Source organism: Fringilla coelebs, assembly GCF_963513975.1.
Source record: "Fringilla coelebs genome assembly, chromosome: 4".
NCBI classification, from domain to species: domain Eukaryota; kingdom Metazoa; phylum Chordata; class Aves; order Passeriformes; family Fringillidae; genus Fringilla; species Fringilla coelebs.
In genome coordinates this window covers 1857641-1885395 of record NC_140032.1, presented here as the reverse complement: position 1 = coordinate 1885395, position 27755 = coordinate 1857641, and the positions used below count along the sequence as shown (strand labels likewise).

Here is a 27755-nt window from a genome sequence, read left to right as displayed (position 1 = left end):
GAAATCCCGGGGTGCTGCGGGCTGGGGGTGCCGGCACCGCTTTCTCTGGGTCCCCGGACCCCAAAATAACCCCGGACCCCAAAATGAACCCCCGGACCCCAAAATGAACCCCCAGACCCCAAAATGAACCCACCGGACCCCAAAATGAACCCCCGGACCTCAAAATGACCCCCGACCCCAAAATGAACCCCCGACCCCAAAATGAACCGCAGGACCCCAAAATGAACACCCAGACCTCAAAATGAACCCCCGACCCCAAAATGAACCCCGGACCCCAAAATGAACACCCGGACCTCAAAATGAACACCCGGACCCCAAAATGAACCCGCAGGACCCCAAAATGTCCCCCCGACCCCAAAATGAAACCTCGGACCCCAAAATGAAACCTTGGACCCCAAAATGAACCCCTGGATCCCAAAATGACCCCGCGGACCCCAAAATGAACCATTGGACCCCAAAATGAACCCGCAGGACCCCAAAATGAACCCCCGGACTCCAAAATGAACCCCCGGACCCCAAAAGGAGCCCCCGGCACCCTCAAAATGAACCGTCAGGACCCCCAAAACGAGACCCCAAAAGGAGCACCCCAACACCCCAAAACGACCCCCCGGGAGCCCTAAAATGAGATCGGGACCCCCAAAAGGAACTCACACGACCCCAAAAGGAGCCCCCCAGGACGCCCAAATGAACCCCACAGCACCCCAAAATGAACCCACCGGACCCCAAAATGATACCCCAAAATGACTCCCAGGACCCCAAAACGAGACCCCAAAATGAGCCTCCCCAACACCCAAAACGAACCTCCCAAAACCCCCAAAACGAGCTCGGGACCCCCAAAATGAACCCGCACCACCCCAAAACGAAACCCCGGACCCCAAAAGGAACCCTCCAAAATCCCAAAAGGGGACCCTAAAATGAAACCCCGGACCCCAAAATGAACCCTCCAGGACCCCAAAACGAGACCCCAAAACGAGCAACCCAAAACCCCAAAACGGACCCCCAAAACCCCCAAAATGAGCTCGGGACCCCAAAATGAACCCGCACCACCCCAAAACGAAACCCCGCACCCTAAAACGACCCCCCAGAACCCCAAATCGAGACCCCAAAACCAACCCCCCAGAGCCCCCCCAAACGACCCCCCGGACCCCAAAACCCCGCACCCCAAACCGCTCCCAGTGCAGCCCCGTGGGGTTTTTGGGGTCCTCAAATGGGTTTTAGGGTCCCCGCACACTTTTGGGGGGGTCCCCCTGCGCTTTGGGGTCTCTGTGGGGTTTTGGGGGTCCTGGCACCCCTCAGAGTCCCTCTCCTTTTGGGGTCCCCTTCAGATCGGGGTTCCTGCCGTGTTTTGGGGTCCCTGCCGTGTTTTGGGGTCCCTCCCATGTTTTGGGGTCCCCGTACATTTTGGGCTCCCTCAACATTTTAGGATCATTTTTTCAGTTTTACCTCCACACTTTGGGGGTCCCTGCACATTTTGGGGTGCTCCCCCACAGATCAGGAATCCCTGCCGTGTTTTGGGGTCCCTCCCCGTATTTTGGGGTCCGCGTACATTTAGGGGTCACCCTCACAATTTGGGGGGGGTCCCATCCATGTCCCACCTCCCGCAGACTTTGAGGAGTCTCCTCTCCCACTCCTGATCTCCCCGCGCCCTTTTGGGGTCCCCCTCCCCCTTTTTGGGGTCCCCCCGCCCCCTTTTGGGGTCCCCTAACCCTTTTGGGGTCCCCGCACCCTTTTGGGGTCCCCCCGCCCTTTTGGGGTGCCCCAGTCCCGTTGGTTAAGCGCGAGTCCTCCGGGCCGCCAGGGGGCGCTGTGCGGCGCTGCCCCCACGTCTCGTTGGTTCCGGTGCCGCGTGTCGCTGGTTCCGGTGGCGGGCGCGGAGCGGGAGCGGCCCCGGGAGCGGCACCGGGAGCGGCCCCGGGAGCGGCCCGGCCCCGCCATGTGGTTCATGTACGTGCTCAGCTGGCTGTCCCTGCTCGTGCAGGTGGCCTTTGTCACCTTGGCCATCGGTGAGAGCGCCCCGGGGGCTGCGGGAAGGGATCGGGCCCGCTCCGGCCGTGTCGCGATATGGCGGGGGGAGGGGAGGGGGAGGGGCGGGAAGGGCTGAGGGGAGGGGGGAGAACCGGGGTGGCCCGGGGACACCGAGGGCTCCGAGTGTCCCCGGGATTTGGCGTCCCTGGGCGTCCCCAAGGCCTTAAGTTGTCCCCGAGATTTGGGATCTCTGTGTGTCCCCAAGCCCCCAGAGTGTCCCCAAGTCTGGAGGTCCCTGAGTGTCCCCAAACCCTCAGAGTGTCCCCAAGTCTGGGGGTCCCTGTGTCCCCAAACCCTCAGAGTGTCCCAAGGATTTGGAGTGTCTGGGTGTCCCCAAGCCCTCAGAAAGTCCCTGAGATTTGGGATCCTTTGGTGTCCCCAAGGCCCCAGAATGTCCCCAACATTGAGGGGCCCTGGGTGTCCCCAAGGCCTTAAATTGTCCCGGGGATTTGGGGTCTCTGGGTGTCCCTGAGCTCTCAGAGTGTCCCCAGGATTTGGGATCTCTGGGTGTCCCCAAACCCTCAGAGTGTCCCCAACATTTGGGGTCCCTGGTCGTCCCCAAGCCCTTAAATTGTCCCGGGGATTTGAGGTCTCTTGGTGTCCCCAAACTCTCAGAGTGTCCCCAAATCTGGGGGTCCCTGTGTCCCCAAACCCTCAGAGTGTCCCAAGGATTTGGAGTGTCTGGGTGTCCCCAAACCCTCAGAATGTCCCCAACATTGGGTGTCCCTAAGGCCTTAAATTGTCCCGGGGATTTGGGGTCTCTGGGTGTCCCTGAGCTCTCAGAGTGTCCCCAAGATTTGGGATCCCTGAGTGTCCCCAAGCCCTCAGAATGTCCCCAGCACTGGAGGTCACTGAGTGTCCCCAAGGCCTTAAATTGTCCCAGGGATCTGGGGTCTCTGGGTGTCCCCAAACCCTCAGAGTGTCCCCAGCATTGGGTGTCCCTGGGTGTCCCACAAGGGTTCTGAGTGTCCCCAAGATTTGGGATCACTGGGTGTCCCCAAACTCTCAGGATGTCCCCAAGACTGGAGGTCATTGAGTGTCCCCAAACTCTCAGAGTGTCCCCAAGACTGGAGGTCCCTGGGTGTCCCCAAGGCCTTAAATTGTCCCTGAGACTTGGGATCCTTGAGTATCCCCGAGCTCTCAGAGTGTCCCCAAGATTTGGGATCCCTGGGTGTCCCCAAGTCTTCAGGATGTCCCCAAGACTTGGAGCCTCTTGGTGTCCCCAAGCCCTCAGGGTGTCCCCAACACTGGGACTCCCTGGGTGTCCCCAAACCTTTAAATTGTCCCGGGGATTTGGGGTCTCTTGGTGTCCCCAGACTCTCAGAGTGTCCCCAAGTCTGGAGGTTCCTGAGTGTCCCCAAGCCCTTAGAGTGTCCCAAGGATTTGGGGTGTCTGGGTGTCCTCGAGCCCTCAGGAGGTCCCTGGGTGTCCCCGAGTCTTCAGGGTGTCCCCAAGTCTGGGGGTCCGTGGTGTCTCTGAGGCCTCAGAATGTCCCCAAGGTTTGGGGTCCCTGAGTGTCCCCAAGCTTTCAGAAAGTCCCTGAGATTTGGGGTCCCTGGGTGTCCCCAAACCCTCGGAATGTCCCCAACACTGGGGGTCCCTGGGTGTCCCCAAGCCCTCAAAGTGGCCCCAGGATTTGGGGTCTCTGGGTGTCCCACAAGGGCTCAGAATGACCTTGAGTTTTGGGGGTCCCTGGGTGTCCCCAAACCCTTAAATCTCCACAGGGACTCGAGGTCTCAGGGTGTCCCCAAGCCCTCAGGATGTCCCCAAGACTGGGAAGCTCTTGGTGTCCCCAAGGGCTCAGAGTGTCCCCAACATTGAGAGTCCCTGGGTGTCCCCAAGCCCTCAGAAAGTCCCTGAGGTTTGGGATCCCTGGGTGTCCCCAAGCCCTCAGGATGTCCCCAAGACTGGGAATCTTTTGGTGTCCCCAAGCCCTCAGGGTGTCCCCAACATTGGGGGGTCTCAAGCCCTCAAAGTGTCCTGGAGATTTGGGGTCCCTGAATGCCCCTGGGGGTTCAAAGTGTCCCCAACATTGGGTGGCCCCGAGTCTTCAGGATGTCCCCAAGCCTGGGAGCCTCTTGGTGTCCCCAAGCCTTCAGAGTGTCCCCAACACTGAGGATCCCTGGCTGTCCCCAGACCCTTAAATCCCCACAGGGACTGGAGGTCGCTGGGTGTCCCCAAGCCCTCAAAGTGTCCCTGAGATTTGGGGTCCCTGAATGCCCCTGAGGGCTCAGAGTGTCCCCAAGTCCCCAGGATGTCCCCAGGATTGAGGGTCCCTGGCTGTCCCCAAGCCCTCAAAGTGTCCCCAAGGATTTGGGGTCTGTGGCTGTCCCCCATCCCTCAGTGTCCCTAAGGGTTTGGGGTCCCTGGCTGTCCCCATCCCTCAGTGTCCCCAAGGATTTGGGGTCTGTGGCTGTCCCCCATCCCTCAGTGTCCCCAAGGATTTGGGGTCTGTGGCTGTCCCCCATCCCTCAGTGTCCCCAAGGATTTGGGGTCCCTGGGTGTCCCCAAGGGCTCAGAGTGTCCCCAGGCCTGGGATCCCTGGCTGTCCCTGACCTTTGGGCTCCCCCACCCCAGAACTGGGGTCCCCCCGGGTGTCCCCAGAGCCGCCTGGGCCGGTGCCACCCCGAGGTGGCCCGGTGCCATCGGTGTCCCCGCGCTGTCCCCGCAGCGGCCGGGCTCTACTACCTGGCGGAGCTGATCGAGGAGTACACGGTGGCCACCAGGAGGATCATCAAATCCATGATCTGGGTGAGTGCTGCGAGCCCCAAAATCCTGAAACCCCAAAATCCTGGGAACCCCAAACCCCTGGGAAACCCAAATCCCTGAAACCCCAAACCCTGGAAACCCCAAACCCCAGAAACCCCAAACCCCTGAAACCCCAAAATCCTGGGAACCCCAAACCCCTGGGAAACCCAAATCCCTGAAACCCCAAAATCCTGGGAAACCCCAAACCCTTGAAACCCCAAACCCCTGAAACCCCAAAATCCTGGGAAACCCCAAAATCCTGGGAAACCCAAACCCCTGAACCCCAAAATCCTGAACCCCCAAATCCCAGAAATCCCAAACACCTGAAACCCCAAACCCCTGAACTCCAAAATCCTGGGGAACCCAAACCCCTGAAACCCCAAACCCCTGAAACCCCAAACACCTGAAACCCCAAATCCCTGAACCCCCAAACCCCTAGGAAACCCCAAATCCCAGAAATCCCAAATCCCTGAAACACCAAACCCCTGAAACTCCAAATCCCGAAAACCCCAAATCTCCAGGAAACTCCAAATCCCAGAAACCCCAAAGCCCAGAACCCCAAATCCTGGTAACCCCAAATCCCTGGGAAACCCCAAATCCCTGGGAAACCCCAAATGCCTGGGAAACCCCCAAACCCCAGAAACCCCAAACCCCAGAACTCCCACATTCCATACTGGGGCTGCATTAATCCCATTTTCCCGCTTTTTTTCCTCCCCCCCTCCCCATTCCCCCCCCATTTTCCCCCTTTTCCCCCATTTCTTTCCCCATTTCCCCCCATTTTTTCCCCTCCCATCCCATTTCCCCCCCGTTTTCCCCCATTTTCCCGTTTTTTCCCATTTTCCCCCCGTTTTTTCCCATTTCCCCCGCGTTTTTTCCCATTTTCCCCTCGTTTTTTCCCATTTTCCCCCTGTTTTTTTCCCATTTCCCCCCCGTTTTTTCCCATTTTCCCGGTTTTCCCCATTTTCTCCCTGTTTTTTTCCCCCCAATCCCATTTTCCCCTATTTTTCTCCCGTTTTTTTCTCATTTCCCCCCGTTTTTCCCCCCTATTTCCCTCCATTTTTTCCCCTCCCATCCCATTTTCCCGTTTTTTCCCATTTTCCCCCCATTTTTTCCCCCCAATCCCATTTCCCCCCCGTTTTTTCCCATTTTCCCGGTTTTCCCCATTTTCTCCCTGTTTTTTCCCCCCCAATCCCATTTTCCCCCATTTTTTTCCTGTTTTTTTTCTAATTTCCCCCCATTTTTCCCCCCAATCCCATTTCCCCCCGTTTTCCCCCCCTATTTTCTCCCCGTTTTTTCCCCTCCAATCCCATTTCCCCCCGTTTTTCCCCCCTATTTCCCCCCATTTTTCCCCTCCCATCCCATTTTCCTGTTTTTTTTCCCATTTTCCCTGTTTTTCTCCCCAGTTCTCCTCGGGGGTGCAGCTGGGGCTGTTCCTCTTCGAGCACTTCCCGGCCCTGCTGGTGGCCTCGGGGCTCTTCAGCAACCTGGTGTACCTGGGGCTGCTGCAGAGCTTCCCCTGCATCGTGCTCAGCTCCTCCAACTTCCTCCTCTCCTGCGGTCAGACACAAACTTTGGGGTGCTGGGGAATTTGGGGGATTTTGGGGATTTTTTGGGATTTTTTGGGGATTTTTTTTGGGATTTTTTGGGAATTTTTTTTGATTTTTTTTGGATTTTTTTTTTATTTTTTTTGGGGATTTTTTCAGGATTTTTTGGGGATTTTTTGAGGATTTTTTACAAGAATATTGAGGGGATTTTTAGGGATTTTTTTGGATTTGTTTCGGGATTTTTTTGAGGATTTTTAGGGATTTTTGGGGGATTTTTTGGGATTTTTGGGGGATTTTTTTTTTGATTTTTTGAGATTTTTTTTATTTTTTGGGGATTTTTTTTGAGGATTTTTAAAAAGAATTTTGAGGGAATTATTGGGGATTTTTGAGGATTTTTTGGGGGATTTTTCGGGATTTTTTGGGAATTTTTTTTGATTTTTGGGGATTTTTTTGAGGATTTTTTAAAAGAATTTTGAGGGAATTATTTGAGAATTTTGGGATTTTTTTGAGGATTTTTAAAAATAATTTTGAGGGGATTATTGTGGATTTTTTGGGGATTTTTGGGGATTTTTTTAGGATTTTTGGGGGATTTTTCGAGATTTGTTTAGGGATTTTTTGGGACTTTTTTTTGGGATTTTTTTTGGGATTTTTTTGAGGATTTGCGGGGAATTTTACGGGATTATTTGGGGGGATTTTTTTGTGGGTTTTGGGGGATTTTTTTTGATTTTTTGGGAATTTTTGGGGTTTTTTTGAGGATTTTTAAAAAGAATTTTGTGGGAATTATTTGGAATTTTTGGGGAGCTTTTGAGGATTTTGGGGGGATTTTATTGGGTTTTTTTTGGGATTTTTTTGGAATTTTTTTAATTTTTTGGGGATTTTTAAGGGATTTTTTGGGGATTTTTCGACGATTTTTTAAAGAGAATTTTGGGGGATTTTTTTGGGGAGTTTTGGGGGATTTTTTTTAGGATTTTTTTCCCCCTGATTTGTGGGGAACTTTATGGGATTCTTAGGGGTTTTTTTAATATTTTTGGGGGATTTATATTTGATTGTGGGGGATTTTTAGAGGATAGTTGGGAATTTTTGGGGGGATTTTTGGGATTTTTGGGATTTTTGGGGGGGGATTTTTTGAGGTTTTTTTGGGGGATTTTTTTTTTGAATTTTGGGGGATTTTTAAAGGATTTTTGGGTGATTTTTTGAGGGAATTTTGGGGGGAATTTTTTAGGAATTTTTTGGATTTTCTGGGACGTTTTGGGAATTTTTTTAGGGGACCTCTGGGAATTTTTGAAAAATTCTGGGGGAATTTTTTGGGGAATTTTTGAGGATTTTTTTTTGATCTTTTGAGGATTTTTAGGGGGATTTTGGAAAGAATTTAAGAGAGTTATTGGGGACTTTTGGGGAATTTTTTTGATATTTAGAGATTTTAGGATTTTTTTAGGATTTTTTTTGGTAATTTTCAGGGTTTGATTGTGATTTTTTGCAGATCTTTGAGAGTTTTTGGGGGAATTTAGGGGGATTTTTTGGGGGGAGTTTTTGGGAGATTTTTGCAGGAGTTTCGAGGGAATTTTTTTGGGGTCCTTTGGGAATTTTTGGGGGGATTTTTGGGAATTTTTGGGAGAATTTTGGGGGGATTTTTAAATAATTGAGGGGGAATTATTTGGGGATTTTTGGGGGGAATTTTTTTGGAATTTTTGAGGATATTTGGGGGAATTTTTTGCGATTCTTTGGGGATTTTTGGGGGGATTTTTGGGAATTTTGGGGGGAATTTTTTGAGATTTGGGATCCAAAATTTGGGATTTTGAGAGAATTTTTGGGGGGGGCTCCAAAATGTGGGATTTTCCCTCTGGAATGTTCTGATCCTGTTGTTTTTTCCCTGTTTTTCCCTCCAGTTCTGGTCGTGGTCAATCACTACCTGGCATTCCAATATTTCGCTGAGGAATTTTACCTCTTCTCTGAGGTGAGATCCCAAAAATTCCAAGATTTTTCCCCATTGGAAAAATCCCAATTTTTGGGTTGGGAGCTCTGAATATCTTCAAAATAAAACTGATTTTTTTTTTATTTTTTCCAATTTTTTTGGGGGGTTTCTTGAGGTTCTGAAATTCCCTGGCAGTTTTAGGTTTGGGGTTTTCCCAGGGAATTCCAGGAATTTGGAATGTTCATCTCAATTTATCCCTAAAATGTGAAAAATTTTAGGAATGATAGGAAATTTTAGGAAAAACAGGAAATAAATCATTGAAATTCCATTTTTTTTACCAATTTAACCCCAAATCTTTTCCCATTGGGAATTCCCATTCCTGATTTTTCCTTGACAAAAATCCCAACAGGCCAAAATTCCATAAAAAACGAGGAAAATCCAATTTCTCCCAGAATTTTTTTTTCATTAATTTTTCCAGGATATTTTAATTGAATTCATTCAAACCTTAATTCATCCTTAATTAAAATCTGGGAATTCAAAACCAGGAAGAGCAAAAAAATCTGGGAACACCTCGAGGGAACTTTTTTATCCAAAAAAAAAAAAAATGGGGTGAGGTGGAATTTTTCCTCAGGAATTCTTGGAATTTTGGGGTTTCTGGGTTGGAATTTTGGGATTTCCAGGCTGGAATTTTGGGAATTCTGGGTTGGAATTTTGGGAATTTGGCAGGTCCTGAATTGGAATTTTCCATAGCAATTCTTGGAATTTTTGGGTTTTGGGTTGGAATTTTGGGAATTCTGGGTTGGAATTTTGGGATTTCTGGGTTGGAATTTTGGGAATTCTGGCTTCTTTCAAGGAAGAGCCGAAAATTTTGGGAACATCTCAAGGAAACTTTTCCCCCACAAGAAAAGGGCTGAGATTGGAAATTTTCCATAGGAATTCTTGGAATTTTGGGGCTTTTGGGTTGGAATTTTGGGATTTCTGAGCTGGAATTTTGGGAATTCTGGTGAATTCTGCAGGTCCTGGCTGGAAATTTTTCGTAGGAATTCTTGGAATTTTGTGGGGTTTTCGGTTGGAATTTTGGGAATTCTGGCTTGGAATTTTGGGAATTCTGGCTTCTTTCAAGGAAGAGCAAAAAATTTGGGAACACCTTGAGGAAACTTCCCCCCCAAAAATGGGGTGAGATGGACGCATTCCCTTGGGAATTCTTGGAGTTTTGGGGGTTTTGGGTTGGAATTTTGGGGGTTTTGGGTGGGAATTTTGGGAATTGTCTTTGGAATGTTGGGAATTCTGCAGGTCCTGGCTTATTTCACCTTCTGCCTGTGGCTGATTCCCTTCGCCTTCTTCGTGTCGCTGTCGGCCGGGGAGAACGTCCTGCCCTCGACGGTGCAGCCCGGAGGTGGGAACGGGAACAGGGGGAACGGGAACGGGAATGGGGATGGGGATGGGGAATGGGAATGGGGATGGGGATGGGGATGGGGAATGGGAACAGAGGGAATGGGATCGGGAATGGGGAATGGGATTGGGATTGGGAACGGGATCAGGAACAGAGGGAATGGGATGGGAATGGGGAATGGGATGGGAATGGGGATGGGAATGGGAATGGGGAATGGGATGGGAATGGGGATGGGAATGGGAATGGGGAATGGGATGGGAATGGGGAATGGGAACAGAGGGAATGGGATCGGGAATGGGGAATGGGATTGGGAATGGGATTGGGAATGGGAATGGTAATGGGGAATGGGATTGGGATTGGGATTGGGAACGGGATTGGAATGGGAATGGGAATGGGATGGGATTGGGGATGGGATTGGGAATGGGGATGGGAATGGGAATAGAGATGGGAATGGAGATGGGATTGGGATTGAGATTGGGATTGGGAATGGGATTGGGGATGGGGAATGGGAATGGGGAATGTGATTGGGAATGGGGATGGGAACGGGAATGGGATTGGGATGGGATTGGGAATGGGAATGGGAATGGGATTGGGAATGGGAATGGGAATGGGATTGGGGACGGGAATGGGAACGGGAATGGGATTGTGATGGGAATGGGGAATGGGATTGGTATTGGGATTGGGAATGGGATCAGGAATGGGGATGGGAATGGGAATGGGATTGAGAACGGGGATTGGGATTGGGAACGAGATTGGGAATGGGAATGGGATTTGGATGGGAATGGGGGTGGGATTGGGATTGGGATTGGGATTGGGAATGGGAATGGGATTGGGATGGGATTGGGATGGGAATGAGATGGGAATGAGATGGGAATGGGAATGGATGGGAATGGGAATGGAGAATGGGAATGGGAATGGGAATGGGGATGGGGATGGGGATGGGAATGGGAATGGGAATGGGATTGGGAATGGGAATGGGAATGGGTTTGGGAATGGGATTGGGAATGGGAATGGGATTGGGATGGCATTGGGATGGGATTGGGATGGGAACGAGATGGGAACGGGAATGGGAATGGGATTGTGGATGGGAATGGGGATGGGAATGGGTGGGAAAGGATTTTGAGTCCCTCCGGTTTCGATCCCGCTCAGAACGTCCCGGAAATTTGGGTCTTTTTGGAGCATCAATGCTGTGGAAATTTGGGATTCCTGGTGGTCCCTGAGCCCTTGTAGAATCCCAGAAATTTGGGATTTTTTGGGGTCCCCAAAGGCTCAGAGAATTCCAGGGATTGGGAGTCCCAAAGGCCCAGAAATTTGGGATTCCCTGGGACTTCCTAAAGGCTCAGAATGGCCCAAAAATTTGGGATTTTTGGGGTCCCCAAGGGCTCAGGATATCCCAGAAATTTGGGATCCCAAAGGCTCCAAGAACCTCGGGAATGTTGGGATTCCTGAGGCTTCCCGTGGGCTCGGAATATCCCAAAAATTTTGGGATTTTTAGGGGTGACCAGGGGTCAGAATGTCCCAGAAATTTGGGATTCCCAACCCTTTGGAGAACCCCAGAAATTTGGGATCTCCGGGCGCCCCAAACGCTCCGAGAATTCCGTCGGGGTTTCCGATCGCCCCGCAAATTTGGGATCCTCAATTCCCCCCAATCCCACACAACTTCTTTGGGAATTCCCCCCCAAAAAAACCCCAAAAATGTCCCAAAATTCCCCCCTGGAATTCCAACCCCTTCCCGCTTTTCCGCAGACGACGTCGTCTCCAATTATTTCACCAAGGGGAAAAGAGGGAAACGCTCCGGGATTCTCCTGATCTTCTCCTTCATCAAGGAAGCCATCCTGCCCAGCAGGCAGAAAATCTACTGAAATCTGGGAATATTTGGGAAAATTTGGGAATATTTGGGAATATCCAGAAGATCCCCAGCCAGAAGATCCCAAATTTTCTGCCCCTTTTTTCTGGGAATTCTTTGGGAATTCAGAGACTTGGACACTCCTGGAGGTGCCGACCGCGCTCGGGGTTTTTCCCTGCTTGATTCCTTGGGAATGTTTTCATGGAAAATCTTGGGAATTTTGGGGAATTTCAAAGTTCCCTGACGGTTTTTTGGTTTTTGGAGCTGCTCCTGGATTTTCCTGAAGGTTCCACAGAGCCATGAATTTAAAAAAAAAAAAAAAATATATGGGAAAAATCGGGATAAATCCAGAGGATTCCACGCTGTCCCTTCATCCCGGTTTTCCAGAAGGAATTATCCAAAAAAAAAATCAGGATTTGGGTGGTTTAAATCCTGGAAATTCCCGTTTTTCCCTCCTGCAAAGCCTTGGGAAGGAGCTGCTGGGAAGGGATTTTCTGTGGGAATCTCATTTTTCCGAGGAATTCCCGGAATTCCGGATTTTTCCGATCCTGCAGACGAAGGGGGGAATGTTGAGAATTCCCAGATTTTTCCTTCCTCCTTTTCCAATCCGAGGCAGCTGCAAATTTCTTCTTTCCCATCAGAGAATTCCCATTTTTTTTCTGGATTTTTCCATTCCCACCCCAGCCAGGCTTGGGAATTCCCAATCCAGAAGATTTTTTGAGGAATTCCCCCCAAAAATTCCTTTGGATTTGCTCTGAAACCTCTTGGATTTGGGGTTTTTTTGTTGTTTTTTTTTTGTTTTTTCCCCCTCTGGATTGGCTGGAAAATTCCAGGATGGGAATGAGGAAAATCAGGAATTCCTGATTCCTTTGAATCCAAATTTTCCTGGGAATTTTTCCATATTTTTCCAGCCTGGATTTCCAGGACCTGAATCAGATTTTAGGGAAATCGTGGAATTCCATAAATATTGAACCAGGAAAAGGAAATTTGGGATGAAACCCCCAGGAAATTTGGGAAAAACATTCCCAGAAACGCCGAGAATGAAGGAAATTTATGAATAAAGTGGAAAAATCCTGGATTTTCCTTGGGATTTGGAGGGGTTTTATTGGGATTGGGATTTTTCCAGGTCCCTGGAAGTGTCCAAGGCCAGGTTGTGGAATTTGGATGGAATTTTGCCAGGGGAATTCCAGGATTTTAGGGGAAATTCATGGATTAAGATCCCATCCCGCATCCCGTGGGATCGTGGATTTTCCTGGATCTGGAAAGGGCAGGAAAAGGAAATTCCTGGGCTCTGGAATTTCCCTGGAAGCAGCAGGGAGAGCCCCCAAAAAAGCTGGATTTGGAAAAATCCGGGAAAAATCTCCAGAATTTGGGAAGAATCAGGGAAAAAACCTCCAGGATTTGAAGAAATCGGGGGAAAAGCTTCAGGAAAGTTCCGGGATTTGGAGAAATCTGGGAAAAATCTCCAGGATTTGGGAAAAATCCGTGAAAAAACTCCAGGATTTGGGAAAAATCCAGGAGGAAGCTGCAGGAAAAATCCAGGAAGAAACTCCAGGGAGGTTCCGGGATTTGGGAAAAATCTGGGAAGAAACTCCTGGAAAGTTCTGGGATTTGGAGAAATCTGGGAAAAATCTCCAGGATTTGGGAAAAATCCAAGAAAAAACTCCAGGATTTGGGAAAAATTCAGGAAAAAGCTCCAGGAATTGGAGAAATCTGGGAAAAATCTCCAGGATTTGGGAAAAATCTGGGAAAATTTCTTGCTTCTTTTCCATCAGGAATTTCCCAAGTTTTTTTTTTTTTTTTTTGGTGCCTCTCCTTCCCTGTTTTCCTCCTGGAAAATCCACAGGGAAAAGGGGCAGGAATTCAGGGAAATTTGGGAAAAATCCCTCCCAGCCTTAAATCTTTGAGTTCCAGCTGGGGAAGGAGGGAATAAAAAAAAAACCTGGGAAAAAACTCCAAATCCAAGGGAATTCCCGGAGAATGGAGGATTTGGGATTCCTGGGAAAGGAGCTTTGGAATGCCAGGAATAATTCCAGGTGGTCTCAAATCCCAGGGAAATAAAGGATTTTATTTGGATGTTGTAGGAGAGGAGGAGCTGCCCGAGGTTCTGTGGGATTCTGGGGAAGGAATTCCCGGATTTTAGGGGATTGGGAGGGTGGGATGGAATTCTGTGGGGTGGGCGGGGTTTGGGTCATTCCCAGGGCAAAGCGAGGTGGAATTCCAGGGGATCCTGGTTTTCCAGGGGTTCCCAGGAGGGGGGAAAATCTTGGGAATGAAGGCAGGAAAATTCTGGGAATTGAGGGGGTAAAATCCTGGGAAAGTCTTGAGAAAAAAAGCTGGAAAATCCTGGGAATTGAGGGCAGGAAATCCTGGGAAAATCCTGGGAGAGGAGGGTAGCAAATTCTGGGAATTGAGGATAGAAAATCCTGGGAAAAAAGGGTGGGAAATCTTGGGAAATGAGCACAGGGAATCCCGGGAATTGAGGGCAGGAAATCCTGGGAAATGAGGGTGGGAAGTCCTGGAAAGGAGGCAGGAAAGTCTTGGGGGAAAAAAGATGGGAAATCCTTGGAAATTAGGAAATCCTGGGAATTGAGGGTGGAAAATCTTGGGAATTGGGGGTGGGAAATTCTGGGAATCGAACGTGGAAAATCCTGGAAAAATCTTGGGAATGGAGGATGGGAAATCCTGGGAGGAGAGGATGGGAAATTTTGGGAATTGAGGGTTGGGAATCCTGGGAAATGAGGATGGGAAGTCCTGGAAAGGGGGCAGGAAAATCTTGGGAAAAAGGGGTGGGAAATCCTGGGAAAGGAGGCAGGAAAATCCTGGGAATTGAGGGTGAGAAAATCCTGGAAATGAGGGGGGGGAAATCCGGGGAAGTGAGGGTGGAAAATCTTGGGAAAGGGGGGTGGGGAATGATGGGAATCCAGGGTGGAAAATCATGGGAAATCCTGGGAATGGAGGTTGGGAAATCTGGGAAAGGAGGGCAGGAAATCTTGGGGATAAAGGCTGGAAAATCCTGGGAAAGGAGCATGGAAAATCCCGGGAAATGAGGGCGGGAAATCCTGGGAAATGAGGGTGGGAAATTCAGGGAATTGAGGGCAGGAAATCCTGGGAATTGAGGGTGGGAAGTCTTGAAAAGGAGGCAGGAAAATCTTGGGAACAGATTTTCAGGACAGGACAGGAAATCCAGGAAATGAGGGTGGGAAATCCCGGGAAAGGAGGGTGGAAAATCTTGGGGAAAAAGGATGGAAGTCTGGGAATTGACGGTGGGAAAATCCCGGGAAAGGAGGGCGGGAATTCCCGGGAAGCGGCTCCTAGGCCTTGTCCCCGCTGTCCCAAGCCCAGCGGGGGCGGGGACGCGTCCGCGGGAGGCCACCAAGGCCCCGGGGCCGGAAGGGGACACCGGCAATGGCCTGGTCCTGGTCCTGGTCCTGGTCCTTGTCCTGGTCCTTGTCCCGGTCCCGGTCCCGGTTTCCTGGGAAAAGCCGTGACAGGGATGGCAGCGGGGACGGGAGGGGACAGCAGGTGACGGCTGTCGGTGTCACCTCCGCGCCCTCCTCGGGGACATTCCCGGCTCCCTACCCGCCTCCGCCTCCTTCCCGGCTCCGCCGCGCTCCTGTGCTCCCGTGGAATTCCTCGGGGAATTGGTGCCCGTGGAATCGGTGTCCTCGGAATTCCTCAGGGGATCGGTGCCCATGGAATCGGTGCCCATTGAATTGGTGCTCTTGGACTTGCACTTGGAATTGGTGCCCATGGAATTCCTTGGGGAATTGGTGCCCATGGAACTGGTGCCCATGGAATCAGTGCCCATGGAATTGGTGCCCATGGAATTGGTGCCCTTGGAATTGCACTTGGAATTGGTGCCCATGGAATTCCTCATGAAATTGGTGCCCATGGAATTCCCCATGGACTGGTTTCCCATAGCATTGGTGCCCCTGGAATTGGTGCCCATGGAATTCCCAGTGGCATTGGTGCCCATGGAATTCCTCATGGAATCGGTGCCCATGGAACTGGTGCCCATGGAATCGGTGCCCTTGGAATGGTTTCCCATGGAATTCCCCCTGGAACTGGCGCCCTTGGAATTGGTGCCCATGGAATTCCCCATGGCATCGGTGCCCACGGCATTGGTGCCCATGGTATTCTCCATGGAATTCCCCATGGAATTGGTGCCCATGGACCGGTTTCCCATGGAATTTCCCACGGAATTCCCCACGGAATCCCCCAAGGAAGCGTCCAGGGCCCGGCGGCGCCGCTCCAGGATGGATCCCAGCTCCAGCACCGATCCCCGATCCCGATCCCGATCCCGGCTCCTCCGGCTGCGCCTCCGGCTCGGCCTCCGCAGGGCGCCCTGGGACAGCCGGCGTCACCGGGGGGACAGAGGGGACACGGAGGGGACACAGAGGGGACAGTGAGGGGACACGGAGGGGACAGCGAGGGGACACTGGGGGGCACACAGAGGGGTCACCGGGGGGACACCAGGGGGACAGCAAGGGGACACAGAGGGGACAGCAAGGGGACACCACAGGGGCATGATGGGGACAGCATGGGGACAGCACGGGGACATCGAAGAGACACCACAGGGACACCAAGAGGACACCGAGGGGACACTGAGGGGACATCAAGTGCTGCCAAAGGGACGCAAAGGGGACACCACAGGGACAGAATGGGGACACAGCAGGGAGAGCATGTCAACACCGTGGGGACACCACGGGGACATCAAGGGGAGCGATATCAAGGGGACATCAAAGGGACAGCGAGGGGACATTGAGGGGACACAAAGCGGGGCATGATGGGGGCATTGAGAGGACACCGAGGGGACAGTGTAGGGACATCCTGGGGACACCAAGGGGACAGCATAGTGACACCAATAAGACACCACGGGGACATCAAGGGGAGCGATATCAAGGGGACATCAAAGGGACAGCGAGGGGACATCGAGGGGACACAAAGGGGGGCATGATGGCATTGAGAGGACACTGAGGGGACATTGTGGGGACATCATGGGGACACAAAGGGGACAGCATGGTGACACCATAGGAACCCAAAGGGGACATCATGGGGACACCAATAAGACACCACGGGGACATCAAGGGGACACTAGGAGGACAGCATGGGGACATTGAGGGGATGTCATGGGGACATTGAAGGGACAGCATGGGGACACCGTGGGGACACCGTGGGGACACCGTGGGGACACCGAGGGGACAGCGCTGCCCACCAGGATCCCCTGCAGCTCCAGCGCCGCGCTCCTCCTGCTGGCCACGGGGTCCTGCCGGGAAATCGGGAATGGCTCAATCCCGGAATTCCCGCCCCCGGCAATGCCAGGCCTGCCAGCGCCTTGTCCCCGTTGTCACCTGGCACGGGGGTGGCCTCGTCCTGGCCGGCCGCAGGACGATCCCGGTGCGGATCCGCTCCAGCATCTCCTGCACGGCGCGGGCGCGGATGTCCTCGGTCCCCGAGTCACCTGCCGGGGGACACCGCCTGTCACCTGCCCGTGCTGGGACAGGGCTGGGGACACACTTGGGGTGGAGCTGTCACCTCCCCTGGCAGTGCCACCCTGTCCCCAGATCGCCCCCAATGGAGCTGGGGGAGCTCTGGAGCGCCCCTGTCCCTGTGACACTTGGGGGACACTCCTGATGTCCCCACCCCGGGACACTCCCGATGTCCCCACCCTGGTGGCACTCTGGGGGACACTCCTGATGTTCCCACCCCCACCCTAGTGGCACTCTGGGGACACTCCCGATGTCCCCACCCTGGTGGCACTCTGGGGACACTCCCGATGTCCCCACCCCCACCCTGGTGGCACTCTAGGGACACTCCCGATGTCCCCACCCTGGTGGCACTCTGGGGACACTCCCGATGTCCCCACCCCCACCCTGGTGGCACTCTGGGGACACTCCCAATGTCCCCACCCTGGTGACACTTTGGGGACACTCCTGATGTCCCCACCCTGGTGGCACTCTGGGGACACTCCCGCTGTCCCCACCCCTCAGACTCACTCTGCTCCGGGTTTTTCCGCGCCTTCCTCTGCCTGAGGGCGGCCAGGGGGCTGCGGGGGGGACAGGAGGTGACACCAGAGGGGACAGGAGGTGACACCTCACGTCCGTCACCCCGTCCCCTCCCCTCTAGGGGACAGTCAGGGCGGGGACAGCGGTGTTCCAGGAATATTCCGGAATGCTGGCCGTTAAAGCCGCTGGGGTGTGTCACCTACTCGGCGGGGACAGTGGTGGCAGCGGGCGGTGGCAGCGGTGGCGGCGGTGGCACCTGGGGGTGGCTCCGAGGTGGCGGCTGCTGCGCCAGCTGCTCCCGGAGGGATCCCACTGGAACGAGGTGGGACCGGGATTGGGGATCCCTCTGGGATCGTCCGGAATCTCCCCGGAACCCTCCAAAATCCCCCTGGAATCTGTCCGGAACTCCTCTGGAACTTTCTGGAATCCCCAGGGAATCATCCGGAATTCTTTGGAATCCTCCGGAATCCCCCCCCGGAATCTTCTGAAATCCCTTTGGAATCTCCCCCAGGATCTCCTGGAACTCCCCTGGAATCCCCTCTGGAATTTTCTGGAATCCTGTCGGAATCCTCTAAAATTCCCCTGGAATCATCTGGAATCCTTCTGAAATCCTCCAAACCCCCCTCTGGAATTCTTTGGAATCTGTCTGGAATCTTCTGGAATCCCCCCTGGAATCCCTCTGGATTTTTCCTGGAATCCTCCAAAACCCCCTCTGGAATTCTTTGGAATCTGTCTGGAATCTTCTGGAACCCCCTCCCCCCGGAATTATTCGGAACGTTCTGGAATCCCTCTGGAATCCTCCAGAGTCACTCTGGAATGCCCTGGAACCGTCTGGAATTCCATGTGGATGTTCCCACCTTCCTTCTCCAGCCCTTCCAGCCTCTCCCTCAGCTCCCGCTTCTCCTCCCGCTCCTCCTCCAGCGCTTCCCGCGCCCGCTGCAGCTCCTCCCGCTCCTGCTCCAGCTCCTGCTCCTGCGGGAGGTGGGAATTCCGGGATCTGGGAGAACCCCAAGGATGGCAACGCTCCCCAACCCCAACATTGGGAATTTGGGGGAAAAACTCCCGGTGCATTTCGGGGCAAATCTGCCCTCGCTGTGGGATGAGCCGGGGAAATCCAGGGAGGGAAATCCAGGGAGAGAAATCCAGGGATAGGAATCCACAGAGGGAAATCCAGGGAGGGAAATCCAGGGAGGGAAATCCATGGTGGGAAATCCATGGAGGGAAATCCATGGTGGGAAATCCATGGAAGGAAATCCACAGAGGGAAATCCATGGATGGAAATCCATGGTGGGAAATCCATGGATAGGAATCCATGGATGGAAATCCACTTTGGGAAATCCATGGATAGGAATCCACAGATGGAAATCCAGGGATGGAAATCCATGGTGGGAAATCCATGGATAGGAATCCATGGATGGAAATCCACTTTGGGAAATCCATGGATAGGAATCCACAGATGGAAATCCAGGGAAGGAAATCCAGGGAGGGAAATCCATGGAAGGAAATCCATGGTTGGAAATCCATGGTGGGAAATCCATGGATAAGAATCCATGGATGGAAATCCAGGGAAGGAAATCCATGGAGGGAAATCCACAGAGGGAAATCCATGGAAGGAAATCCATGGTGGGAAACCCATGGGAGGAAATCCATGGATGGAAATCCACGGTGGGAAATCCACAGAGGGAAATCCATGGATAGAAATCCATGGAGGGTAATCCATGGAAGGAGATCCATGATAGGAAATCCATGGTGGGAAATCCGTGGAGAGAAATCCCTGGAAAAGCAGTGCTCCATGGAAAAATGGGATTGGAGGGGTGGGATCTGGACCCCGCTGTCCCCTCCCCGCGATGTCCCCAAGCTTGGGGACAGTCCCTCACGCGCTGGCGCTGTTCCCGCCGCGTCTCCTCCAGCTCCCGGCTGAGTTTTTCCAGTTCCTGGAACGCTTCCAGGATTTGGGAATCGGGCGCGGCGCTCCTCAGCAGGATGGAGCTCTGGCGCTTCGCCTCCTTCTGCTGGACCAGCATCTGGAAGTGCAGGTGTCACCTCAGTGTCACCTCCCTGTCACCTTGGTGTCACCCTCTGGAGGGCCTGGCGGTGAATCCCACCTGGCTGCATCCTGGAAAACTGGGATGAATCCTGGGATCGCCCCATTCCCTTGGGATGGGTGTCAGGGATGCGCTGGGACACCCCACTGTCACCTCTGTGCCACCCTCAGTGGCGTCCCCAACCCCTCAGTGTCACCTCAGTGTCACCTTCTGGAGGTGCCGGCGGCTCCCTCCCAGGAATCCTGGGATCGCCCCATTCCCTCGGGATGGGTGACCCCAGTGTCACCTCCCTGCCACCCCCAGCCGTGTCCCCAAGGCCTTGGTGGCACCTGGTGGGCGAAGGCCTCGGCATGGCAGCGCAGGTCCTGCTCCAGCTCCAGCTGCTCCAGGGCCTGGCAGTAATCCTGGGTGACAATCTGGGACACTGCGGGGACAGTGGGGGTGGCACCGGGGAAAGGGGGAAAAAGGGGGGAAGAGGGTGGGAAACGGGGGGAAAAGATTTGGGAAATGGGAGGAAAAAGGGCGGGAAAGGGGCGGATGAAAAAGGTGGGAAAAGTGTGGGAAAAGGGGGAGGGAAAGGTGGGAAAAGGGAGAAATGAGGGGTGTGAAATGAGGGGAAAAGGGGTGGGAAAATGGCAGGAAAAGGGGGAGGAAAAGGTGGGAAAAAGGAGGGGGAAAAGGGTGAAAAAGGGTGGGAAAAGGCAAAAATGAGGTGTGATAAGGGGGGAAAAGGGTGGGAAAAGGGGGAGGAAAAGGTGGGAAAAAGGGGGAGGAAAAAGTGGGAAAGAGAGGAAATGAGGGGCAGGAAATGGGGTGGGACAAGGGGGAATGAGGGGTGGGAAATGGAGAAAAAAAAACGGGGGGAAGAGCAGAGAAAAGGTGGAAAATGGGGGAGGAGAAGGGGGGAAGTGGAAGAAAAGGGTGGGGAAGGGAAATGGGTTTGAGAAATGGGAGGGAAAAGGGCAGGAAATGAGGTGGAAAAAAGGGGAGAAAAGGAGGGGAAAATAATGGGAAAAGGGGGAAAACGGATGGGAAATGGGGTGGAAAATAGGGGTGGGAAAGGGAGGGAAGAAGGGTGGGGAAAAGGTGGGAAAAAAAGGAGAAAAAGGGGAAAAAAGGGAGAAAAAGGAGGCGAAAAAAGGGGGGAAATGAGGGTGATGCCACCATGGGCACTGGGGACACGGCCACGGGCAGCTGCCAGCCATGGGTTTGGGGTGGCACTGGTGGCACCGGAGGGGACATGGGGACGCTGCTGACCTCTCTTGAAGGACCTCAGGGCCCTCTGGCTGGCGGCCAGGGCTGCCCGCAGGCGCTGCTGCTCCTCCCGCTCCAGCTCCAGCTGTGCCGGGAAAACACGGGAAAAGAGGTGAGAAATCCGGGAAATATTGGGGAGAAAATGCGGGGAAAATGCATGACAAATTGGTGAAAAATCTGTGAAAAATCTGTGAGAAAATCCGGGAGGAAAATCTGTGACAGATCTCAAAAAATCTGTGAAAGCGTCACGAAAAATCTGTGAATAATCAGGGAGAAGTCCAGGAGAAATCTGGGAGAAAATTTGTGACAAATCCGTGAAAAATTTGTGAAAACTTGGTGAAAAATCCGGGAGAAATCCGGAAGAAATTTGGGAAAAATTGGGGAAAAATCGGGGGAAAAAATCAGTGAAAAATCTGGTCGAAAATCCGGGAGAAATTTGTGAAAAAATCGTGAAAAATCCAGAATAAATCCAGGAGAAAATCCGGGAGAAAATGCAGGAGAAATCCACAAAAATTTCCTGAAAAATTTCATGAAAAGTCTTGGAAAAAAATCAGGAAAAATTACGCAAAAAGTCTGGGAAAAAATCCACGAAAAATCGGCAAAAAATTCACAAAAACCCCACAAAAAATCCAGGAGGAAATCCATGAAAAATCAGCGGAAAATCCATGAAAAATCAGTGAAAAATCCACAAAAAATAAGCGAAAAATCCACAAAAAATTCCACCCTGAGCCCTGGGACATTGTGGGGGGCTTAATCCCGAAAATCCCGAAATGGGAAAGGGGGGTTGGGGCCCGTTTTGGGGTACCTGGGCGTGCAGGTGCTGCAGCTGTGCCTGGAGGTGCCGGTGCTGTTCCAGGAGCTGGGAGAGATCTCCCTGTGGAGCTGGGGAAAAATGGGAATGAGGGGTGGGAAATGGGGAAAAGGGGTAAAAAAGGGGCAAAAAGGGGTAAAAAAGGGGCAAAAAGGGGGGAAAAGGGGGAAAAGGAGGAAAAATGGGAAGAGGGAGAAATGAGGAGTGGGAAAGAGGGTGAAAAGGTGGAAATGGGAGGGAAAAAATTGGGAAAGGGGGAATTGAGGGGTGGGAAATTGCGGTGGGAATGGGGGAAAGGGGAAAGAGGGTGGGAAAGGGAGGGAATGAGAGGTGGGAAAGGGGAAAAAAAGGATGAAAAGGGGGAAAAGGGGAGTGGGAAAGGGAGATAAAGAGTGGGAAATGAGAGGGAGAAAGATTGGGAAAGGGGGGACTGAGGGGTGGGAAAAGGGGGAGAAAAAGAGTGGGAAAAGGGGAAAAAGGATGGGAAGGGGCAGTGAGGCCTCCCCAGAGCTTGGTCCCCCCCCGGTCACCCCATCCCAGCTCTGTGTCCCCAATATCCCGACTGGAATCTGCCTCTGCAATGGCATCCAGCGGGAATGAGGTGTGGCAGTGGGGTGGCACCCCTGGGACACCCCAGACACCCCAAGGGTCATCCTGGGGTGGGATCAGGGAATTTGGGGTGTCCCCAGGGGCTGCCGAGGGCTGGAAGTGGAACCTTGGGAAAAGAGGATGGGAAAGGGGAAGCGCAAGCGGCGGCGGCGACTGCGGTTGGATTTCGGTGTCGCTTTCACTTGGATTGACCCAAAACGGGGCTTGGGAATGGCCCCAAAGGTCGGCGTGGGGACAGCCTGGGGTCTGGGGACATTGGGAGGGGACAGCAGGGCAGGGATGGGGTCGGGATGGGATGGGATCCATGGGATGGGATGGGCTGGGATGGGATGGGATCCATGGGATGGGATGGGATGGGATGGGATCCATGGGATGGGATGGGATGGGATGGGATGGGATGGGATCCATGGGATGGGATCCATGGGATCCATGGGATCCATGGGATGGGATGGGATGGGATGGGATGGGATCCATGGGATGGGATCCATGGGATGGGATCCATGGAATAGGATGGGACACCCCAGGCTCACCTGGGAGCTGGGCAGGGGTGGGGGGCTCCTCCAGGGCCACCCTGTGGGTGTCAGCTCCTCTGGAGTCCCCTTGGGGGTCGTCACAGGTGTCACCTCCTCTGGGGCCACCTCAGGGCTTCCCTCGGGTGTCCTGGCCAGGCTGATCCTCTCCAGCCGCGCATTCTCCTGCTCCACCAGAATCCCAGAATCCCAGGACTGGGGTTCCCCCCAAGCTGGGTGTGCCTCAAGGGTGCCCCAGCGCCTTTGTCCCCATGAAGGGACAATTTTGGGACCTGTCCCCATCCCCACCTGGGCACTGAAGGCCTGGGCTCGCTGCCGGCTCTGCTGCTCCAGCTCCACCTCGGTGTCCAGCGCCGCCAGCTCAGCCAGCAGCGCCTGCGACGCTGAGGGTGACACCGGCGGGGACACCGGGGCTCAGGTGCCACCAGCGTGGCCAGAGCCCGGCCAGGGCACCCGGGAGTGGGGCTGGCACCGAGCCGGGGGGGGTTACCCCAGAGCCTGCGGGGCCAGGGAGGTGCCAGGGACACTGGGGACACGGGGATGGGACATGGGGACACGGGGATGGGACATGGGGATGGGACATGGGGATGGGACATGGGGATGGGACACTGGGGACATGGGGATGGGGCACGGGGATGGGACACGGGGATGGGACATGGGGATGGGACATGGGGACACGGGGATGGGACATGGGGATGGGACATGGGGACACGGGAATGGGACATGGGGACACAGGGAGGGGACATGGGGATGGGACACGGGGATGGGACACTGGGGACATGGGGATGGGACACAGGGATGGGACAAAGGGACAGGACATCAGGATGGGACACGGGGATGGGATATGGGGATGGGACATGGGGAGGCGACACAGGGACAGGGCATGGGGATGGGACATGGGGACGGGACATGGGGACGGGACACAGGGAGGGGACATGGGGATGGGACATGGGGACGGGACACGGGGATGGGACCTGGGGATAGGACACAGGGATGGGACACTGGGGACACAGGGATGGGACACAGGGATGGGACACGAGGATGGGACAGGGCTCACCTTGCTCCAGCTGGGCCAGCCGAGTCTGGGTGTCATCTGGAGCTGCATCCAGGGGCAGGTGCTGTGATGGGAAAAACGGGAATGAGGCTCTGGGTTGGCACGGAATTCCATTGGCACGGAATTCCGTTGGCATGGAGTTCCATTGGCACGGAATTCCATTGGCACGGCATTCCACCGGCGTGGAAATCTATCAGCCTGGCACTGGCGGGGGTGTTGCATTGGAATTCCATTGGCACTGGCAGGGTATTCCATTGGAATTCCATTGGCATTCCATTGGCATTCCATTGGCACTGGCAGGGTATTCCATTGGAATTCCATTGGCATTCCATTGGCACTGGCAGGGAATTCCATTGGAATTCCACCGGCATTCCATTGGCACTGGCAGGGTATTCCATTGGAATTCCACTGGCACTGGCAGGGCCTTCTATCAGCATTCCATTGGCACTGACAGGGTATTCCATTGACATTCCATTGGCATTCCATTGGCACTCCACCATCATTCCATTGGAATTCCACTGGCGAGCCCCGAGCCACCTGGACACCCCAGCGCCGGTGGCGCTGTGCCTGTGTCACCCCTGGAGTCTGGACACGGGGCACCCCCCCCTTTATCCCCCTGATTTATGGGATCCAGAAGGGGGAATCCAAAGGAAAAGGAGCCTGGAAGCGATACCTGTCCAGGAGCTGCCTCTTCCTCCTCCTCCTCCTCCTCGCTGCTCCCGGACTCCAGGATGGCTGCGGGGACCCGAGCCAGGACTGTGGTGACACCAGGGGTGACAGTGGGGCACAGGACAGTCCCTGGCACCCCCAAGTGTCCCCTCTGCAGAGGGGGGGCACAGCCCAGGGGTCCCCAGTGTGGCACTGGGGACATCCCTTGACCCAGGGTTCCCAGCTCCCACAATCCCTGATCCAGTGGGGAATGCACTCGGGAATCCGATCCCAACCCCTTTTCCTGGGACAGGACCCTCTCCCCAGCCAATCCCCCAAAGCTGAGGAGGGAAAATCCCCCCAGACCCCAAATCCCAGCCCCCAAACCCCACTGGTGACCCCCCAAAAATCCCCCAATCTTGAGGAGGGAAAATCCCCCCAGACCCCAAATCCCAGCCCCCAAACCCCACTGGTGACCCCCCAAAAATCCCCTACGAGGTTCCCCCTTACCCGTGAGGTGTCCCCCGACTCCGTCCCCAACCCAGGCCATGCCTGGGTCCCCCCAAACCCCCGAGGTCTGGGGGTGCCTCCCTTTCCCCGGCGCTGCCTCCTCGTTCCCCGGAGGGAAGTGAAACCGCCCTCCCCTCCCTCTCCCCTCCCTCTCCCCTCCCTCCTCCCGAGAGGCCCCGATCCCAACGGGGGGAAGCGAAACCCGCAGTAGGATGTTGGCATTTTCCACGGGGACTTTTCCCCTAAAACACAGAATTATGGGGTTTTGGGGAGCTGCAGCTCGGAGCGGGGTCAGGAACTGCCGCTCCAGGGGTGGGAATTCCACGGAAGGAAACGTCGGAGAACAGAAGGGTTCGGTGACCACGGTTGTTTATTCACCGATAAAAACCAGGAGATTTTCCCCGATTTTAGGGAAGGGGGGTGTGATTGCAGGAGGAAGGGGAATTTGTGGGGCCGTGGGGTCACAGGGCCGTGCCCTGCTCGGGCGCCTTGGCCTCGCGGGGGTAGAACTCGGCCAGGATGCTCTCGGGGATGCGCTTGAGGAGCTGCTTGGGGAAGATGCGCAGGAGCTGCCAGCCGATGTCCAGCGACTCGAAAATGCTGCGGTTCTCGTAGGGACCTGCCGGCGGAGCGGGGTCTGGGGCTGCTGCAGGGGCTCCCCCGGACCCCAAAGGGCCGGTTCAGGGCTGGAGGCTCACCCTGGGAGATGAAGTGCTTCTCGAACTTGTGCAGGAACTCCAGGTAGAGGAGGTCGTCGGCGGACAGGGCCTCCTCGCCCACCACGGCCTTCATGGCCTGCACGTCCTTCCCGATGGCGTAGCAGGCGTACTGCAGGATCCAGGGATTCCACCCGTGGATCGGGATGGGCACGGACCCCACAGCCCAGCCGGTGCCACTGAGGGACACCTCCCACCAGCCGGGTGGCTCAGAGATCCATCCCAGCCTGGCCTTGGGCACTGCCAGGGATCCAGGGGCAGCCACAGCAAATCTGGGAATTCCAGCCCAGCCACTGCCCACCCTCCCAGCCAGCAATTCCTTGCCAAGATCCCAGCCCAATCTCCCCTTTCCCAGTGGCAGCCATTCCCTGGCTCCTGTCCCTCTGTCCCTTGTCCCCAGTCCCTCTCCAGCTCTCCTGGAGCCCCTTCAGGGACTCTGAGGATTCCCTGGATTTTTTCCCTTCTCCAGGGGAACATTCCCAGCTCTCCCAGCCTGGCTCCAGAATCCTGGAATGGGGCCTTAAATCCCATCCCCTTCCACCCCATCCATGTTTAGGGACACGTTCCCCTATCCCAGGTTGCTCCTGTCCAGCCCAGCCTGGACTTCCCAGGGATGTGGGGCAGCCCCAGCATTCCCGTGTGTCGTCTCTTTCCCTGGATTTTCCCCACATCCCAATCAAGGCAGCCGAAGATTTGGGATTGAGAACATCCCACCCAGCTCAGTGGGATCCAATCCTGAATCATCCCAAAATCAGAGCTCCCCTCTGGAATCCCGTGGCCAATCCTGGCGCTCTGAGCTCTTCCCTTCTCCAGGAGAACATTCCCAGCTCTCCCAGCCTGGCTCCAGAGCATCTCCAGAGCATCCTCTGGAATGGCTCCAGCAGCTCCACACCCTCCTGAATTTGGGATCTGGGAGCAGGAGCAGCTCCGCGTGTGGGGCCTCACCTGGGCCTCCCCGAAGAGGGGGACAGGAGGGCCCCGAAGTGACAAACGCCCCCCGAGTGTCCCCAAGCCCTCACCAGCTGGTTGGACACGTCCCCGTGGTCCTTCCTGGTCATTCCCTCTCCGATGGCCGATTTCATCAGCCGCGACAGGGACGGCAGAACGTTGATGGGGGGGTAAATCTGTAGGGTGGGAGCGACCCCAGTGTCCAGCCAGCCCTGGGGGACCCCACCCCTTCCCCCAGCACCCCCATCTCGGTGTTCCCGAGTGGTTTCCAGCACTGGATCCATCCCTGGATCCATCCTGGATCCATCCCAGGAGATGGGAGGGGGTTTGGGAACGAACCTGGCGGTTGTGGAGCTGCCGGTCCACGTAGATCTGGCCCTCGGTGATGAAGCCCGTCAGGTCAGGGATGGGGTGGGTGATGTCTGGGGTGGGGGACAAAGGGGTGGTGAGACCCCCAAGCGGGGCTGGACACGGGACACTGCTGTGTGACATCTGTGGGGTCACTGGGGCAGCACAGCCTCCACTGGGGTCAGTAGGGGGGTCTCAGTGTCACCCCCTTGTCCTGGAGCTGGGGACCCCAAATGGGAGGGGATGGGGTAGCTTGGATGGCACAGAGGGGTCTCATTGTCACCTCCCTTGCCCTGAAGTGACCCCAAATGGGAGGGGTTGGGGATTGTTGGGGTGGCACAGAGGGGTCTCAGTGTCACCTCCCTGTCCTGGAGCCAGGGACCCCAAATGGGAAGGAATGGGGTGGTTGGGATGGCACAGAGGGGTCTCAGTGTCACCTCCCTGTCCTGGAATTGGGACCCTCAATGGGAGGGGTTGGGATTGTTGGGGTGGCACAGAGGGGTTTTGGTGCCACCCCCTTGTCCTGAAGCTGAGGACCCCAAACAGGAGGTGTTGAAGGGCTGTTGAGGACATGGGGAACTCTCAGACCCTAAATCCCCCCAGCAGCATCACCGCCCCAGGAGCTCCCCAAAACTGGGTAAAACCAGCCCAATTTGGGATTTCCCAACCCTGCGATTTCCCGGAGTGGGGAAATCCCGCTCCCCCACGGTGTTCCTGTCCCCTCCCGGTGTTCCCGGCCCCGCTGACCGTCGTTGGGCATGGTGAGGATGGGGATCTGGGTGATGGAGCCGTTCCTGCCCTCCACG

The 27755-nt window shown here is 54.6% G+C and overlaps 2 protein-coding genes across 2 annotated transcripts; one reads left to right on the top strand and one right to left on the bottom strand.

Annotated features, from left to right (window-relative positions):
* Nucleotides 1–1869: 1869 nt before the first annotated feature.
* TEX261 (testis expressed 261) lies at nt 1870–12546 on the top strand. The gene is made up of 6 exons (XM_084204094.1): nt 1870–2003; nt 4697–4776; nt 6177–6330; nt 8204–8271; nt 9523–9625; nt 11369–12546. Exons 1-6 carry the CDS (start codon nt 1934–1936, stop codon nt 11482–11484), a joined length of 591 nt encoding a protein of 196 aa, XP_084060220.1. The 5' UTR covers nt 1870–1933; the 3' UTR covers nt 11485–12546.
* Nucleotides 12547–25360: 12814 nt separating this feature from the next.
* Nucleotides 25361–27749, bottom strand: ATP6V1B1 (ATPase H+ transporting V1 subunit B1). Its single transcript, XM_084203826.1, has 5 exons — nt 27697–27749; nt 26941–27023; nt 26673–26777; nt 25636–25765; nt 25361–25556 (listed from the first exon to the last, which is right to left on the bottom strand). Exons 1-5 carry the CDS (start codon nt 27707–27709, stop codon nt 25399–25401), a joined length of 489 nt encoding a protein of 162 aa, XP_084059952.1. The 5' UTR covers nt 27710–27749; the 3' UTR covers nt 25361–25398.
* Between the last annotated feature and the right edge of the window lie 6 nt (nt 27750–27755).